Raw genomic sequence first — 20,081 nt, 5'->3', positions numbered from 1 at the left:
TTCCATCTTTTTGCTATTGTGAACAATGCTGCAGTGAACATGGGTGTGCATATGTCTATTCGTGTGACCAGTTTCTGCCTTTTTTAAAAAACAGCTTTACTGAGATAAAATTTCACATATACAATTAATCCATTTAACTGTACAATTCAATGTTTTTAGTATATTCATAGGGTTGTGTAACCATCACCACAATCTAATTTTAGAATATTTTTGTCCCCTCTCTGAAAAAAAAACCCCAGTATCCATTAGCAGTCAATCCTCATTCCTTTATCCTCTCCCCCAGTCCTAAGCACTCATCTACTTTCTCTATAAATCTGTCTATTCGGACATTTCATATAAATGGAATCATACAATATGTGGTCTTTTGTGACTGGCTTCTTTCATTTAGCTTATTATTTTCAAGGTTCGTCCATGTTCTAGCATTCTTATTGCTAAATAACATTCCACTGTATGAATATACCACATTTTGTTTATCCATTCATCACTTGATGGATATTTGGGTTGACTTTTTGGCTATTATGAATAATGCTGTTATGAACATGCATGTACAAGTTTTTGTTTTCATTTCTCTTGGGTATATATCTACAAGTGAAATTGCTGAGTCATATGGAAACTCTATGGTTAGCATTTTGAAAAACTGCCAACGTGTTTTCCACAGCAGCTGCACAGTTTTACATTCTCACCAGCAATATATAAGGGTTTTAATTTCTCCACATCATTGTCAACACTTGTTACTGTCTGTCTTTTTTATTTTAGGCATCTTAGTGGGTTTGAAGTGGTATCTCATGATTTTGGTTTTCATTTCCCTCATGATTAATAATGTTGAATATCTTTTCATATGCTTATTCGCCATTTGTGTATTTTCTTTGGAGAAATATCTATCAAATCCTTTGCCTATTTTTTAACTGGGTCATTTGTCTTAACCATATTATATCTTCCCATCAATGAAATGAGATGTCTTTCCATTTATTTACATCTTCTTTAATTTCCTTCAACAATGTTTGTAGTTTCCAATATACAAGTCTTAACTTTTTTTGTTAAATTTAAATTTAAATTTACAAATTTAAATTTACACCTAAGTATTTTACACTTTTTGATGTCATTATAAATTGAAGTTTTCTTAATTTCATTTTTGAATTGTTCATTGCTAGTGCATAGAAATACAATGGGTTTTTGTATACTGATAATGTATCCGGCAACCTTGCTGAACTCTTTTATTAGTTCTGATAGCGTTTTAGTAGATTGCTTAGGATTTTATACATACAAGATCATGTTATCTGCAAATTGTTTTTTTTTTTTTTCCTTCCTTCCAATCTGTGTGCCTTTTATTTCATTTTCTTGCCTAAATGCCTGGCTAGAACAGCAAGTATAATGTTAAAAGGAAGTGGTGAGAGCAGATATCTTCTTGTTCCTGATCTTAGGGGGAAACATTCACTGTGTATGATGTTAGTTGTGCATTTTCGTAGATGACCTTTATTAGGTTGAGAAAGTTTCCTTCTAGTCCTAGTTTGTTGAGAGGTTATCATGAAAGGGTGCTGGATATTGTCAAATGCTTTTTCTGTATCTATTGAGATGATAATTTTTTTTTTTTTGGAGGGGGGTCCTTTATTCTGTTAATATGTTTATGTCTTTCACCAAATTTGGGAAATGTTCAGCCATTATTTTTTCAAATTTTTTTTCCATAGCATACTTTTTTCTCTCCTTCTGTGACTACGATGACACACGTTACACCTTTTGGTACTGTCCCACAGGTCCCTGAGAATTTGTTACTTTTTTCCAATCTCTTTTCTATTGATCAAATTGAATAATCTCTATTGAACATATCTTCAGGTTCATGGAATCTTTCATCTCTTGTCTCAATTTGCTATTGAACCCATCCAGTTTACTTGTTACTGTATTTCTCAGTTCTAGTATTTTTACTTGGTTCTTTTCGTATCTTCTATTTTTTTGCTGAGAATTTCTATCTTTCCATTCATTTCAACAGTGTTCACCCTTACTTGCTGAAACATTTTAACACCAGAGCCTTTTAAGTCTTTGTCAGATAATTTCAGCATCTGTGTCATCTTGGAATTGGCATCTGCTGATGGTTTCTTCTCATGCAAGCTGAGATTTTTCCAGGTTCTCTGTATGCCAAGTAATTTTTTTAATTGTATCCTGGACATTTTCAATATTATACAATCAGATTCTGGGTCTTGTTTACATCCTATGGAGGATTTTTAATATTCTTATTTTATAAAGAATAAATTATTATTTTTTAAATATCTGTTGGATCTGTAATTAGTTTTTCATTCCTAAAATAGTTTACTTGTGCCTTTTCTTTTTTCTTCCTCAATACTGCCAGATAATTGTCTGTGGTAAACAGCATAACATAGTGGTTAAGAACAGAACTGTGCAGCCAGATTGCCTGGGTTTGAATCCTAGCTCAGCAAATCACTAGCAGTAACTTTTGGCAAGTTATTTAATCTCTTGTGTTTTGGTGTCCTCATCTGTAAAACAGGGATGTATTAGTAATAGTTCCTATCTCAAAGGGTCGCTAGGATTACATAAGCTAGTATTTGCAAAGCACTCAGAACAGTGCTAAAGAGTTGGCCCTCTGTATCTGGGTGTTCCGTATCTGTGGATTCGACAAACCATGGATTGAAAATATTCGGGACATAACAAAAAAGAAAGTTCCAAAAAGCAAAACTTGAATTTGCTGCATGCTGAGCACTGTGCTGAATCCACACAAATGAAGTGCTGTGTAAGTGTACTCTGCTATTGCCTCCTGCCATTTCACAGATCCTCAGTCTCTCCAGCACTCACTGCTTGAGCATTACTCACTTTGCATCTCATTCATTCACTACTTGTGTTTGTGCACCCTTTGTTTTTGTGAAAAAATGGCTCCCAAAAAGCAATTAAATAATCAAAGCAATCCCTCAAAGGCTAAATGTGAGAGGGTTGAGGAGAGCGAGAGAAAGGAATTTAAGACTAGTAAGGGATGGCTGGCTAGCTATATAAAGCACTATAGCCTCAAAAACTTAAAGATGACAGGAAAACAGGCATTGGCTTATGTCACAGCGGTATCAAAGTTCCCAGAAGAACTCAAGAAACCACAGAACAGAAAGGCTACCTTCCAGAGCAAGTCTTCAACTGTGATGAAATAACTCTTTACATAGCATTTATATTGTAGTAGGTGTATTATAAGTAATCTAGAGATGATTTAAAGTATAAGGGAGGATGTGCAAATACTACATCATTTTATATAAGGGAATTAATTAAGCATCTGCTGATTTTGGTATCTGCAGGGAGTCCTGGAACCAATCCCCCGCAGATACCAAGGGATGATGGGTTAAGTATCTGCTAAATAAATAAATAAAACACTGAGTTAGAGTTTTCAAAGAATCAGCTTTTGATTTTGTTGATACTTTCTCTCTTTTTATTATCTATTTCAATAATTTCTGCTCTTTATTATTTCCTTCCTTTTACTTTTGTTTGTTTCTTTTTCTGACTTGTGTTAAATAATTAACTGATTAATTTCTAACTTTTGCTCTTTCCAACATAAAGATAAAGTAGCACTTTGGCTGAACCCTACAAGTTTTGAATGTAACATTTCACTGTCACGCAGTTCTAAATATTTTCTATTTTTTATTATTTCTTCTTTAACTCATACATAATTTCAGAAATTTCTAAAATTATTTTTCAGTTAAGCTTTTTTTTCCCCTTCAAGGTTATCTCTTTTATTGATTTCTAACTTAACTGCACTGTGGTCAGGATACTTATTCTGTTTAATGTCAACTCTAGAAATGATACACTTGCTTTATGGCCTAGTATGTGGTAAATTTTGTAAATGGTCATATGTACTTGAAAAAAAATTGGTATTACTATATTTTCATGCAAATAGTGCAGGTCTTCTACATTTGTTTGCTGATGGCTCCCTCCCCCTGCAAGGTACTTTCAGAAGCCCCGCTAAGCCAATTTTTTGTACATGTTGCTGTCAGAAAAAATTAGCATAGCATGCTTATACAAATACCTCACGGGGTGGGGTGGGGGGGAGTTGTCGGCAAACAGAATGTAGAAGGCGTACGTTATTTGTGTAAAAATACAGTAGATCTCCAATGTTTGGGCATAGTGTTCTATATTTGTCTAGTAGATTAAGTTTGCTAAATATGTTGGTCAAATCTTTTATATCCTTTTTCTTGACAGCTTAGTTTATCAATTACTGAGAGAGGTGTGTTAGAATCTCTCATTCAAGTCAAGGATTGGTTAATTTTTCCTTAACATATGCTGACTGTATATGTTGTGCTTTTCATATCATCTAAATCATTTAGTAACATAGCACATGCAGGATTTGACAGGAAAGAGTACTCACCTGTAAGATGGGCGCCGTGCTAGGATCCCGTGGGCTTTCTGTGAGGGGCCTATGCTGTCAGATGAGTCCTGAGATTCCTCACTTTCTGATAAGGATGATGCCTGAAAAACACAACTGGTTTTACTATGATGAACAATGCAGGTGGAAAAAGAATTGAACAAAATTTTTAGTTTCAGAAACAATTATCTGTCTCCTGCCACCCAAATTCATTTGCACATTAACTCTAAGGTTATTAATACTAGGACCTAAAAAAAGGAACAGAAATGGAGAAAGTTTATTCCAGGAGCCCAGACTAATTAGAGGAAATACAACACAGCAGGCCCAGAACTAGTAAGAAAGTCTATCCCCAAAATAAAGCAATACAATTCCACTAGAATTATAAAGACCAGTATCTGATCTCCATCCTATTTCTACACTGATGCACATTACTCAAAGCCTTTGGTCATTAATGATATCTGATTTGGATTTTGGACACGCTAAGTTTGAAATGTCTATAAGATATCCAACACTGAGGAGACACTGAGGAGACAGCTAGATATACAAGCCTGAGGAGGTTCAGGTGAAGCAGTCTAGACTAGATGTATAAATTTGGGAGTTGTAACTTTTTAGATAGTCCTTAAAGCCATCAGACTAAGGGAGTAAATACAGATAGAGAAGAAAACCAAGAACTGACCCAGAAACATGCTAACATTAAGAGGTTGAGGAGAAGTGTAGCAACCAGCAAACGAGACTGAGAAGGAGCCACTAGAGAACGAGAAGGAACATCAAATGAGGTGTCCTGGAAAACTAGTGGAGATGGTGTACTGAGGAGAAAGGAGTGATGAACTATGTCAAATGCTACTAACAAATAAACAAAAATTAAGACAATCAGATTTAACAAGGTGAAGTTACTGGCAAGGGCAGGTATAAACATACACAATTTTAAAACTTGTAGTAATTAGCTTTATCTCATTTCACAATTAAATGAGTTGAAACCTAAAGCACTTGGTATCTGGCCTATGGTAAATATACAATAAATATTAACTATTAATAACAATAAACCCTTCAGAGCTATGTCAACGTAACTATATGCAAGTTTTAAGCTATAGCAATATTTTACAACTGAGAAAAAAGTTATTTTCAATATTTAAAATGTATTAAATTTCCCAACATTTGTCCAAAGCTGGATTGTGATACCTAGCTTCATCTTTATCTAAAAAAATAAAATAACCCAACAGGCTTCTAGAAGGGACATACGAAATCAATTATCTACATTTAGTCACTGTCTACTTCCCTAACCTATTTAGGCTCAGACCTTAAATTTCCAGAGAAGCTTGTTTTACAGTCTATAATCTCCTTCAAAAGTGAGTACTAATGTACAACTACTCATTTATACCTTACCATATACAGTCTATATCTTTTGACAGAAAAGAAGTAACTGGTCACTACCTAACAATAACTAACAATAATTAAGAAAAATCTGTCACTTCTATCTTTTCCTCAAGGGCCCTGGATATTCCATTTCTAACGTAAACCTTTAACTATTTTTATTGTTGTCCCTAAATCTACTCCAAGGCCTCCCACTGCACTCAAGTAAGAAAATAATTTCTAAAACTAAGGGATTACTTGGAACTAAGATCAAATATTTCTCTTTAATGACAGAACCAGCAAATAAGAGTAAAATCTTAGCTAGAGTAAAACAGCTAGATGCAGCTCTAGAGTTGACAACACTGTCAGTCATGATATATTCAAGAGGAAACAATGAAGCAAACAGTTTTTCTTCCAGGATGGCTGCTTCTAAAAATCAGAAATGACCAAAGCCATTCTGGGATTCATCGGAGGTAGAAGATAAAATGGGGAGTAGGAAGAAAAGAAACCCAGCACGGCTCTTTCTTCCTACTGTTGGCAGGTGTTAATATGAAAGTGTAGAAATAAAAATGAGAACTTTCCTCTACAGTGAGAGAATTTTATTTGACCTCCATAAAGCAAAAGGTAGGTACTATTTTACTTCTCTAAGACTCAAACATCATTACACCTGCACTTCAGAGTTCTCCTTTTCATGAAGGATACCACTAGGACAAAAAGGTTGTTTCCCTTAAAAAAGTCTTTCATTCTCTTAAATTCTAAGCAGTAACTTCCCCCAAAATTGTCTTCTACTTTCACTAGGTAGTATATATATGAAACTAGAAAATTTTTAAACTTTCCTATTTACCTCATTTGTTCTTTAATTTCTAAGACAACTTTGTTATCTTGGTTTATAATATCATAACTACGGCAATTTCAATGTGTCCGAAGACTTGGGGTATAAAAGTCCCCACTCTTGACCACTAAGTCTTCGAATTTCTGTACCGTTTGCACGTGTGGTGGGTGAATTACAGAAGACTGAGCTGTCTGGATGACCCCCTGAACCTGTACTTGCTCTCCAGGAAGAGGTACAATTGTCACTGGCGCAGATCCTCTTAGTGACATCTAAGAACAAATAAAAATTCAATTAACAAAATATATATTGCACCTATGCACATAAAATAGCTGAGTTCTTAACACTAAAAAACACATTTCAGAACTGATTATATTTAATCACATCTATTCACCAAACATTAAGTACTCTCTAGGGAACAGAGACTGAACTAGGGGTTGAGAATACAAATTAATTACCATGAACAGAGTAAGAGCTGTGATGGAGGAAAAGAAGAAAGTACTGTACTGTGGCAGCAAAGAAGGGGTGTTAATTCAGCTGGTCCTGAAGGATAAACAATTCCCTGAGGGCTAGAAGGTATTTTAGACAGAGGAACTGATTTGGTGAAACATGGAAGCTCTTTAGAACATGTTATTTTGAAGAGATTTGGTTGAAAACCAATCAAGAAATCCAGAGTTCAAATGCGAGAGAAATACCAACTTTGGGCAATGTGTTTAAAAGAAAAATAAAATATTTCAAGCAAATAATTGCATCATGAAATTACAGTTTATTTCTGTGGAAATCAGATGAGGTTTCATGGAAATACAACAAAAAACATGCTAAACCAAGGAGCATCCACCCATCATCCTTCAAGGTTCAGCTCAGGTTCTACCTCTTCCAAGTTTTCTCTGATATTTTCAGTTAACACAGATCTTGCCTTCCTTTGGACTACTCTGATTCATACCATTCATCCTGGATTTAAATCACAAAATAAAATCCAGACTGCTTCTCGGCCCTGAATGTCACCTTCCTGAATTCTCCCCTTTTTCTTTCTTTGCATTAGGTCCCAAGAACACTGCCTTCCTTCCTTTTCACTAAAGGTTCTCTTCCCTTTCCCAAGACCCGATTAGAATCCAGTCTCATCATCCCCTAAAATGCCAAGGGTCATAAAATTTTGCATATAAAATTTTATCCAGGTATTCTAATACCCAAACATATGAATACCAAAATTTAAGAATAGAGACAACTCACAAATCTTTAAAGAGTCCATCGCTACAGTTACCATTATACTCAGAGAAAATAATTGGAAGGTCCCTTCATCTTTCAGACCCCAGCTGAAGCCAATGGTGAGAATATTGAGGATGGACAAATTTATGATGAAATTAATATACTTTTATGGCAATCCAAGTGATTTAGTGCTGACTGTGGGCCTGACAGGTAAAAGGGAAAGAGGCACCAGATTTTATTTTAGCTAGTAGTAGTCCCTTCCTCCTTATTATTACTGTTCTTCTAACCTCACAGAATGGTCATTACTCAGGGTCTCAAAGTCTGATGTCTTCACATCCCACTCTCAAGCCTGATAATCTAAATCCTGAGAGAGCTCTCAAGAGAGAAGAAGAAGGAGCCGGTCCCCCAGTTTTAACCTGAGGTTAAAACCACTGATGATTGCCTCCACCCATTACTTTTCGGTGCTGACAGAACTTTCTGCAATGACAGAAATGTTCTATAACTGCACTATCCAATATGGCAGCCACTAGCCACATGTGAACACTGAGCACTTGAAATGTAGCTAGTGTGACTGAGGGACTCACTATAATTTTATTTAATTTTAATCAAAATTGAAGTATTCATGTGGCTAGTGGCTACCATATTGGACAGTGCAGTTCTAGATCTTTAGATGTGTAAAAGCTACTGGTGTACTATGGTCCCGATCTCCAGACCCCTCTTAGGAAATGATGGACGAGGTGAAAAGAAAAAGATTTTTCTGGAGCTGCTCTGGTTAAACTTGGGAGCTATAGGACTAAAGCCCCAATTTCCCAATTTCCTCCCACTCTGTGTGGTAACAAGGTCAAACTTCCTCTAACGTAAGCGAGTGGGACAGAAATTTGCATAATCCTTAACTACCTAATTAGGTTACCCAGGACTGTAAACACTTGGGTTCAGGGGGGAAACAAGTAGAGTGGTATGGGAAAAGAAGTCTGTTTAGCCAGAGTTTGAATCCAAAGTCTTCTAACTCCAAAAAGGCACACAGGCTTTGGAGTCAGACAGGCCTGGGCTGATTTTCAGCTAAAAGGACTCACTGGCTGTGTGATGCTAAGCAAATTATTTAACCTCTCAAGGACTCAGTTTCCTCCTTTAAAAAAAAACAATACTATTGTTTTTAAGTTAAATGAGTAATATGCTAAAAACCAACCATGGGGCGAAGGAATCTACATATATGATTCTTATTTGGGTCCTGATTCAACAAACTGTTAAAAAAAAGGGTGTGTATGCACACGTTCACACACATAATATAAATGACATCAGGAAAATTTTAAACTGAATAGATACGTGATAATATTAAGGAATCATTTCTAGGTGTGATAATAGTATTATGGTTATGTTCTTTGAAACAAACAAACAAAAAAACCCAAACCTGTTGCCGTCAAGTCCCACAGCAACCCTATAGGGCAGAGTAGAACTGCTCCATATGGTTTCCAAGGAGTGGCTGGTAGATTCGAACTGCCAACCTTTTGGTTAGCAGCCGCAGTGCATAGCCACTGAGCCACCAGGGCTTAAGTCAATCTCTTCTGGGATATAAAAGAGAGAAGAAGAGAGACAGGGGGACTTCATGCCACCAAGACACAAGAACCAGGAGAATAGGACGCCCGTTGGACTCGGGGTCACTGTGCTGAGAAGCTCTTTGACTAGGGAAGATTGATGACAAGGACCTTCTCCCAGAGCCAACAGAGGGAGAAAGCCTTCCCCTGGAGCTGGTGCCCTGAATTCGAACTTCTAGCCTACTAGACTGTGAGAGAATAAATTTCTCTTTGTGGAAGCCATCCACTTGTGGTGTTTCTGTTAAAGCAGCACTAGTTAACTAAGACAGAATTCTTTAAAGTAGTCCTTATAATTTAGAGATACATATTGAAATATTTAAGGCTGAAATGATATCTAGGCTTTGCTTCAACATAATCCAGTTGGTGACAGAAGGAGAGCACAAGAAGCCATGAGTTAATAATTGTTGAAACTGGGTGATGGGAACCATGATGATTCCACCTAATATTCAATTACTCTGAGAATGTTTAAAAATTTCCATAATAAGTTTTTTGAAAAGTACTCAGCACAATAGTAAACACATAAGAAGTGTCCGGTCCTGTCTGGCTTCCGAGTCCAGTGCTCTTTCCAAGACATCTTATTCCTACTGGTGCCAATCAAGTTTTTACATCCTCTCCCTCAGTATGTTTTCAGTTTGTTTCCCACACATCACGTATATGTTTTGCTTTTTCATTTCAAAGAAAAAGAGGGTGAAGACTGTTTTTGACATTATATGGAATAATGATTTGTTAATTACTACAGATCAACTCTGGCAAACCCTTAAGCCCATGATAGCTGCTAAGTTCTTAAGAAACTGGAGCCATTAAGTCAAAATACAAATGAAAAATTATATGAACAAAGTCTTCACATCTTCCAGTCCATCTATTTAATGTAAAGATACATTTAACTGTAATTCTGTGATTTTCATTTTTTTTCCATAGTTAAGTCTATACTCTACTTCCTCAAAAATGTCACTCTTCCTAAGCCTCAAAGGATTCAAATGATCCTTGACAGTTAGGAGTTACACTGGTAAATAATTAGAACTGACTGGAGTAGAGAATTCACACTCAATAGTATGCTTTCAGGAGAACGCCATATACATGTATCTCCCATACAAGTATTTACTTATTATTTTCCTTTAAAGTATCTCCTTTTAAAAACTCAAATATACTTAAAAAGAAAACTTTATTAGGATAAATAGAAACTGGTACCACTTGCCATAATTATATGGTAACTATAAAAATAAATATAATGAAAACACTATTGTTATTAAATCTAATATTTTTTATTTAAAAACTAAACAAAAAACAGTAAATAATTAAAAAACAACAACAAGGAGAAACTTCTTGAATGGTCTACAAAGTTCTGCACAGAATCTCAAACCATGAACGCCTAGTTCTGCCCATAGTAGAGTTTGACAGCCCCTTCTACTTCTCATGCTCCCTCCCACCACAAAGTATTGGCATCGGATATTTCCTCACATGCCTAGAAAATTCTCCCTTCCTTCCTGGAAAGTTAACGCCTGGTCATCCTTCAGATCTCAACTCAAGGGCACTTCCGCAGTGAAGCTGTCCTGTCCTTGATTGGTTGAATCCCCTGTTACAGGCTCTCAAAGGTCTATCTTCTATCCTTTGTAGGACTTCTCAGGCATGTAGTTTTACAGCTGGGTGAATATCTGGCCCATGTCTTGTCTCCTCTAGTCACCACTAGGTAGCAAGTGCCATGAGGGAGAGAAATTTGCTCTTTGTGCTCCACACTGTATTCCCAGCTAGGGTCTTAACCCAACTGGCATACTGATGCTAAATAAATCATTGTTTAGTGAATTAACGAAACAGTCTCTTGATTCTGGACAGTATAACTCGGTGAATACACAATTGCTTCTGGGTATATCTTTTATCTCTCCAATTTTAATTTTACATTTCCTCACTTCAGGACAGAGCCCTGGTGGCACAGTGGTTAAAAGCTCGGCAGTTCAAATCCACCAGCCACTCCTTGGAAACCCTATGGGGCAGTTCTACTCTGTCCTATAGGGCTGCTATGAGTTGGGATTGGTATAATATAACGGGTATCACTTCAGGACATCTGACAACAATAGGGGTGGGGCACAGGAGATGATGTTGACTTTCCTAGCTTCCTCAGGCCAGCATGGCTAAGGGAAATGTCTTCTGCTCCAAGTTTTGACAGGGCCATTCCAACTGCTGACAGCCCATCTTGTTCCAGCCAATGCTCTAATTTTCAAATAAGAAATCTTATGTCTGTGAATTCAACACATTGAAACAAGCAAATCTAGGCAATATTATATTTTTAGTATCAGGACAGAGAGTTTTGATTTAACAGGTATGTGCCAGGTACTATGCTAGACTTTCAAAATAAAAAAAAAAAAGAGATAAAAACAAAATGACAGTTACTGCCCTCAGAGCCAATCACAAAGACACAAAATAAAAAGTTTCAAATATACTGTTCCAATACAGACCAACATTAATTTGCTCTTAAAAGCCTAACTAAAAAGCAAATTTCACACCAAAAAAAAAAAAGTATGAAAGTGTGTACGGAGATGTGTGGAAAGACAAGGGATATTGTGGCAAAAGCAAAAGAACAAAAGCATCTAGTATTTTGTCATCTAGGAAAAAAATGTTGTGGAGATAAGAAGAAGGTAGGACAAAGTGGAGATAAACTGTTACAACCTTCTTCATGGGTCTCTACATCTACATGTCTTTGAAGCAGAGGCACTGACAACTTTTAAAGGATGTTTGTATACTGAATTAGCTTTGTCAGACAAAGATAGTATCTCCTTTCAGGACACAGGGCAGATTTTTTTGCTGTCCAGAATAATAAAAATAATGTCTCCCTTCAGGGCAAAAGATGGGCAGGTTTGTTAGCAGCTCCCTTTAAAGACTGGAGTTTCCTAAGCTTGGGGTTCGTCAGCAATGATGCAAACCCACCGCATGTGCAGAATCCAATCTGCATCACCCCCATGGGACTTACAGAGCAAAGGGAACTGATGTAAACATGAAGCTCATGCTGCCTGCTGTGCCTTGAGTAAAAAAGTCCTTTGTCTCTGACCCAAGAGTTTCATATCTTCTGCCAACATCCATGAAACTCAGGCAAGCTTGCAAGAAGGGTAAAATCTCAGAACTGAGAAACCGTTTTAATTTTCCTGGAATCCAGATTTCTGGGGTCCATGGAATTGGGGTGACACACCCAGGCCATTTGTCCTTAGGTATCTTTTTGAACCTTGAGCCTTTAAGGAACTGGTTTTCCCAAAGTCACCTTCAAGTCAAACAATAGCCTAATAAAAGCAGCTTAATGGAGACCATTTTGCCTTAGGCATTGGGCTCTTTTGAAGAATTATCTATGTGCAGTTGGTTTGAGAACAGCAACTCCAGGGTCTGACTGGAAGCTGTGTTTCAGGATATATGGCATGTCCTTAATGACTGTGTTTTTACAACTGACTGATCCTGAAACCCTGCACATGCTCTGACTGTATCTCCTGAGAAACCAACAAGAAAGGAATTTATGATGACCTTCAGGAGACTACCTTGCCCAGACCCCACCTATATAACCTGCTTTCTCTATCCCCTCTTCAGAGCACCTTCCCGCCTGTCGGATACTTTCAATATGATGCTGCCTGATTCAAATCCTATCTACCCACAATAAATACATTCTGATACAGTAATTTCTGGTGTTTCTCTGTACATTTAGGTTTTTAACAGACCCTTTATAGCTGTTGACACTTCTTTGTCCTCTACTTCACTTATATTCTAAAGACTCTAGATTCTGATAGTAATAAATTGCCAGGTCAAAATACAAGGAAAATCAAGAACACATAAAAATAACGAGTAAACAGAATTGCCGACTGGGGCAAACTTTAACTGCCTTCAAAGCAGACAGGGACAAAAAGTCCAGGGTTTTCTCTAGGTAAAGAAAGGAGACCCTCACCTATTAAGCTGGTACTTTCCAAAAGGCCATACCATCAGAGTAAGGTAAACAGAAATACAGCAGCATTGGTATTACTATTTTTTGTGGGGGGAGAGGGAAGGGATCATAGGGCTGTCCAGCAGACCTGCAGCCCAAATTAACATTGCCAAGGTAGTCCAAAAAGAGCCTCAAACCCTGAAAGTAGTCCCCCAGGCAGGCAGCAACAGTACATTCTTTCTGCAAGAAAGTACTCTCATCCCAGGCCACAAAGAATTCCCACAAATAATTTTTCAAGATCCACAGGCAGTAAGGAATAAAATATAACCAACCATACATGGCACCATGAGTAAGAAACAAAAAAAGACATCAGAATCAGACCCAAATGATTTTAGATACTGGAATTATCAGACACAGATTATAAAACAATTATGCTTACTATGTTTAAAGAAACAGAGTAGATAAACATACTATGCTTCAAGATAAACCTGAAAATATCTTGAGGAATCAGAAAACTACAGTAAATTTGGGAAAAAACTAAACAGATTTTCTAGAAATAAAAATATAATACTTAGAATGTTAATAATCATTGTTCAGGTATACCAGATTACACAAAGCTAAAAGAAGAATTAGTGAGCTGGAAGATGGGTCAGAAAAATTTCCTGGACTGTAGCACAGAGACAATCAAATGGAAAATGATATAAAGGAGATGAGGAGACATGGTGGATAGCGAGAGAAGGACAAAGAGAGAACGGGTCAGAGGCAAAAAGTGAAGAGATGACTGCAAATGTTACACAACTAATGACAGACACCAACCCACAGACTCAAGCCTAATAACTCTCAAGTGGCATAAATAAAAATAATTCTGTATTTAAGCACAATATAATGGAAACTGCAAAACAGCTAAAGACAAAGAAAAGACTATAAAAGCAGCCAAACGAAAAAAAGATATTTAAAAATAGCAATAGTCTACTGACTTCTCAATAGCAACAACAGAAGAAGACAGCAAAATGATATTTTCAATGTTGTAAAAAATATATAACCTAGAATTCCATGCTCGGTGAAAATAGCTTTTGAGAATGAGGGTGAAATAGATATTTTTAAATGAACAAGAACAGTAACATCATCACTATCGGCAGACCCACATTAAAGGAAATTCTCAAGTAGTGGCTCTCAACTGAAAACGACTTTGCCCAGGGACATTTGGCAACATCTAGGGACATTTCTAGTTGTCACAACTGAGGGATGCCACTGACATATAGTAGACAGAGGCCAGGGATGCTTCTCAACATCCCACAATGCATACATAGTCTCTCAAAACAAAGAGTTATCTAGCCCAAAATGGCAACAGTCCTGAGTTGTTCTAAATTATATATCATGAAACCTGTGAGAGCCGGAACTCAATGTGACTACCTTGTTTTCCAGGTCTTGCAAGTTTTCTGCCTTTGACAGGGCGCAGTCTTACCACTTTTCTATTGCTCATTTTAATGGAAGATATTTGAGTTTTCTTTCTCTGACACGTTTTCACCTTACACAGGTTCCGGCTTTCACAGGTTTTACTGTATTTAGGTAAAAGAAAAGTGATCCCAAATAGACACTCAGACATATAAGAAGAACTGAAGAGCAAAGAAAGTGGTAAATATGTGGGGAAAAAAACAAATAACACTGACCATATGAAATAACTATGATGTTTTGTGGTGTTAAAATAGAAAAAGATAAAATTAAAGCCCTAATGATGTTGTTGTGTGCTGTCAAGTCAATTCTGACTTATAGAGACCCTATATGACAGAGTAGAACTCCCCTACAGAGTTTTCTAGGCTGTAATCTTTAGGGGAGTAGTCTTTTCTCCCACAGATACTCTGACGGGCTTGAACTGCTGACCTTTTGATTAGCAGCCAAGTGCTTCACCACTGTGCCACCAGGGCTCCTTCTAACAACAATAACAAGTCAGGAAGAGAATGAAGATAAATGTTCTAAGGTCTTTGTCTTGTCTGGGAGGAAAGTGAAGTATTGATTAACTTGAGACTTTACTAAGTACGCATGCTGTAATTAAGATAATCACTAAAAAATAGAATTAAGAGTGCTTATGTGGTCTGAAATGACACAAGTTGAGGGAATGAGATCAGAAGCCAAATCCAAAACAAGACAAGAAAGGAGAAAAAAAACTAAGAACGTGCGGGTCAAAAAACACACAAAATAAGATGGCAGATTTAAACCTTTATGTACCGATAATTATGTTAAATGTACACAGACCAAAAAACAAAGACTAGGAGACTAGATTTAAAAAAAAATCCAGTTACATACTGTTAATAAGAGACACATCTAAAACATACAGATACAGAAGGTTTGAAAGTGAAAATGCAGGAAAAAGACATGCCATCAAAATACTAACCAAAATCATATTAATTTCTGTCAAAATAGACAGCAAAGCAAAAAGCATTTCTAGAGATAAAAATAGATAAAAGACACAATTCTCCAGGAAAATACATTTAATAACACAGCCTGAATAACATGCACTCAGTCACACAACATAAACTGAAGGACCACTAGGAGAAAGAAACAAGTCCATAATTATAAGATTAACACATTTCTCTATTATTCATACAAGCAGACAAAGGGTGATAAGGATATAGAAAATTTAAACATGACCAACAAAGACAGAGAACCCTGCATTCAACAACTGTAGATATACTTTCTTTTCAAGTACACATTAAATATTTACAAAAATGTACCACAGATTCTGAGATCACAGTAGTACTGCAAATTAGTTCCTGATTTATTAATTCTGTGACCAAAATCATACACATTACATTACCTCATAGGAAGAGATATTAAAGAATCACCAAATTGTTTCTAGAATAAAAAAGTTCTCAGAATTGCATCACTATATAGAAAAATGCACTGAATATGAAAAATTTGAGATACAAACTGATTTTTTTTACGAATTCAGCAAAATTGGGATCTTTTGTCCCCTAAATTTGTTTTTGTTGCTGAGAAAATACACAAGAAAACTTATACCAATTCAACAGTTTCTGCACATACAATTTAGTGACATTGATTACACTGTTTGAGTTGTTCAAGAATTCTCACCCTCCTTTTCTGAGTTGTTCCTCCCTCATTAACACAAACTCACTGCCCCTAAGGTTACTAATCTTCCGAGTTGCTGTTGTCAATTTGATCTCATATAGATAATTCTCAAAAGAGCATAATACTCAAGGCAGATCTTTTTTCACTAGTAAGCAAAACTATTATTTGGGTTTAAGAAGACTTCAAGGGATATTTTTCGTTTAAGGCTTAAAGATTATCTCAGGGCAATAATTTCAGGGGTTCATCCACCCTCCATGGCTCCAGAAATCTGGATTCCATGGGAACCTGAAATTCTGTTCTACATTTTCCCCCTTTTGATTAGGATTCTTCTATGGAGTCATTGATCAAAATCTTAAGTAACCATCCAGTTCTTCTGGTCAAAATTGGGGTCTTAACCCATGGTCTCAGGGAACATCTAGCTCAACTGGCATAATGCAGTTTATAAAGACAATGTTCTACATTGTACCCTGGTGAGTAGCATCTGGGGTCTTAAAAGCCTGTGAGCAGCCATCTAAGATACTCCACTGGTCTCACCCCTTCAGGAGCAAGGGAGAATGAAGAGAACAGGATACAAGGAAAAGATTAGTCCAAAGGACTAATGGACCACACCTACCAAGGCCTCCATCAGACTGAGTCCAGTACAGCTAGATGCTGCCCGGATACCACCACTCACTGTTCTGACCGGGATCACAACAGAGGGTTCTGGACAGAGCTGAAGAAGGATGTAGAACAAAATTCTAACACACAAAAAGGACCAGATTTACTGGCCTGAAAGAGACTGGAGAAATCCCAAGAGTATGGCCCCCGGACACCCTTTTAGCTCAGTGGTGAAGTCACTCCTGAGGTTCACGGTTCAGCCGGGGATTGGACAGCCCCATAAAACAAAACGGGACTAATGAGGCACAGCAGTCCAGGGACAAGGACTAGAAGGCAGAAGGAGACAGGAAAGCTGGTGATAGGGAACCCAAGGTTGAGTAAGGACCGTGTTGGCATGTAGTGGGGTTGTTAACCATTGTCATAGGGCAATATGTGTACTAACTGTTTAATGAGAAACTATTTTGTTCTGTAAACCATCATCTAAAGTGAGAATAGCAGCACAACTGGAAGAACATTATCAATGTCACTGAATTATGCATGTACAAATTTTTGAAATGGTGTATCTTTGGCTATGTATATTTTCAGCAAAGAAAAAAAAAACAAGGTCCCTCAAGGTCTAGAAGGGAGAGTGTTGACATGTCATGGGATTGTTAACCAACGTCATAAAACTATATGTGTACTGACTGTTTAATGATAAAGTATTTGTTCTGTAAACCTTCACCTAAAGTACAATTAAAAAAAAAACTTATTTTTTTAAATTTGTTTGTTAAAGCCAAACAAACAAACAAACAAAAAAAAAGATCGGGGTCTTAACTGTAAGGGAAGAAACTTGCTGGTTACAGTTCGTCTGAATAGTGGTATGTAACACAGTGTACTAAGTTTTCTTCTAAGACACAATCTTTGTCCTTTGTTAGTCCTACACAACAAAGGCCTCTTTTATCAACAGGGAATGCCAGCATTTGTACACTTATTTCTTTTGGAAACACTCACATATACTTGAGAACTTAGGTTTCCAACATCCAGACATTTTTAGTGACCTCACCAACTCCATCTTAACACATTATAATACTATTTTGCTAATATTACACTTCAGTTGTAGATTATAAAATTCACTCTATATTTTGGGGGGACATTCATCTCTTACCATAGATTGTCAACATGAGTCCTCTTATGTTGTTTCCCCACATACACTAGTTAACTTAAATATCGTGAGCCCGTTTGGTCTATTAGTTCACCCATATTTTGGGCTATAATCTAACAATTTTATGGGCCAAGGGTATTATAACTGCATACAGAGTTATTATAAGATGTATCTACATTATCCTAAAATGTCTATTATAGATAAAATTGTATTACAGTATGAAATTTGCTAAATCACACTTACTCTCCTATCCCACTAAACAAATTACAGATTTTAAAAAACCAAAACCAAACCCACTGCCGTCGAGTTGATTCCGACTCATAGTGACCCTACAGGACTGGGCAGAACTGCCCCATAGGACGTCCAAGACCGTAAATCTTTACGGAAACAGACTGCCACATCTTTCTCCCACAAAGCGGCTGGTGGGTTCGAACCGCCGAACTTTCGGTTAGCAGCCGAGCTATAAATATATTTTCTCTTACTTTCCAAACTAAGAACCATTTCATGCTGACTGCAAAATAAATGGATAGAAGATAAGAAAATCTGAGCTGTTCCTAGCTCTTAATCTGCCTTCATTAAAAAAAAAAAATCTTTTCAAACACACACACAACATTCACCAAAACAGACCATATCCTGCATCATAAAACAAACTTTAGCAAATTTAAAAGGGTTGTAATCAAACAGGGTATGTTTTCTGACCACAACAGAATTAAACTAGAAATCAATAACAGAAGGACAATAGAATAATCTTCAAACACATGAAAGTTAAACAGCATACTCTTATAATCCATGGGTCAAAGAGGGAAAATTCAAAACAAATTTAAAAAATACACAGAATGGAACGAAAACACAACATATCAAAATTTGTGGTAAGCAGCTAAAACATTGCTTAGAAGGACATTTATAGCACTCAATACTTTCATTAACAAAAAAGAAAAATCTCAAATCAATAATCTAAATTCCTTTCTCAAGAAACTAGAAAAAGAGCAAAATAAACCCAAAGCACACAGAAGGAAGGAAATAATAAAGAGCAGAAATTAATGAAGTGGAAAACAGGAAAACAATGGAGAAAAATTAATGAAACAAAAAGCCGGTTCTTCTGAAAAAAATCAATAAAATCTATACATCTCTGCAAAATTAACAGAGATAAAAAGAGAAAAGACATAAATCAGCAATACCAGTAATGAAACAGGTGATATTACTACAGGTCCTGCAGCCATTATACAGATAAGACAATACTACAAACAACTGTAATTCATAAATTTAACACCTTAGAAGAAACAGACCAATTCCTCAAAAACCACAAACTACCAAAGCTCAGCCAAGATGAAACGGCTAGCCTTAATAGTTCTATAACCATTTAAGAAACTAAATCTGTAATTTAGAGGCTCCCAAAAAAGAAGTTTCTAGGCCCAGAAGGTTTCACTGGAGAGTTCTGCCAACATTTAAGAAGAATTAATGCCAACAGTACACAATATCTTCCAGAAAATAGAAGAGGAGGAAATATTTCCTAACTCATTTTTTAAGGCCTAAGACATTACCAGAAAAGAAAACCACAGACCAACATGTCTCACGAATTTAGATGCAACAATCGTCAACAAAATGTTAGCACATCAAATCTATTAATGTAGAGCAAAAATGAAACAAAATTCTTTATACCAGGTATGCAAGGCTGGTTCAACATTCAAAAATCAAATCAATATAACTCACCTATCAACAGATAGGAGGAGCCCTGGTGGCGTAATGGTTAAGAGCGCAGCTGCTAACCAAAAGGTCAGCAGTTCAAATACACCAGCCGCTCCTTGGAAATCCTATGGGCAGTTCTACTCTGTGCTATAGGGTCGCTATGAGTCGGAACCAACTCAACGGCACTTAACAACAACAGAGAGCAGCCCTGGTAGCACAGTGATTAAGAGCTACAGCGCACTAGGCTGCTAACCAAAAGGTCAGCAGTTCAAATCTACCAGCCACTGGCAGCATTGTTCACAATGGCAAAACGATGGAAACAACCTAGATGCCCATCAACAGATGAATGGATAAAC

The 20,081-nt window shown here is 36.7% G+C and overlaps 1 protein-coding gene across 4 annotated transcripts in view; it reads right to left on the bottom strand.

The window, feature by feature from the left end:
• ATF1 (activating transcription factor 1) overlaps window positions 1-8,369 on the bottom strand; it is a 36,174-nt gene extending 27,805 nt beyond the window's left edge. For 3 of the 4 annotated variants that reach the window (XM_023742406.1, XM_023742405.1, XM_023742404.1), the window contains exons 1-2: window positions 6,540-6,677; window positions 4,349-4,449 (exon numbers count right to left, since the gene is read on the bottom strand). Coding sequence is in view for 1 of the 4 variants with exons in the window: in XM_004388323.3 (XP_004388380.2) it covers window positions 4,349-4,449; window positions 6,677-6,796 (221 nt within the window). In the remaining 3 variants the exon portion in view is untranslated. Of the gene's footprint in view, window positions 1-4,348; window positions 4,450-6,539 lie in introns of all 4 variants that reach the window. The other variant, XM_004388323.3, reaches the window with a different exon arrangement.
• Between the last annotated feature and the right edge of the window lie 11,712 nt (window positions 8,370-20,081).

Source organism: Trichechus manatus, unplaced genomic scaffold (assembly GCF_000243295.1).
Source record: "Trichechus manatus latirostris isolate Lorelei unplaced genomic scaffold, TriManLat1.0 scaffold00209, whole genome shotgun sequence".
NCBI lineage: Eukaryota > Metazoa > Chordata > Mammalia > Sirenia > Trichechidae > Trichechus > Trichechus manatus.
Note: the sequence above shows the minus strand (reverse complement) of the source record. Positions and strands in the feature narration are given on the sequence as shown.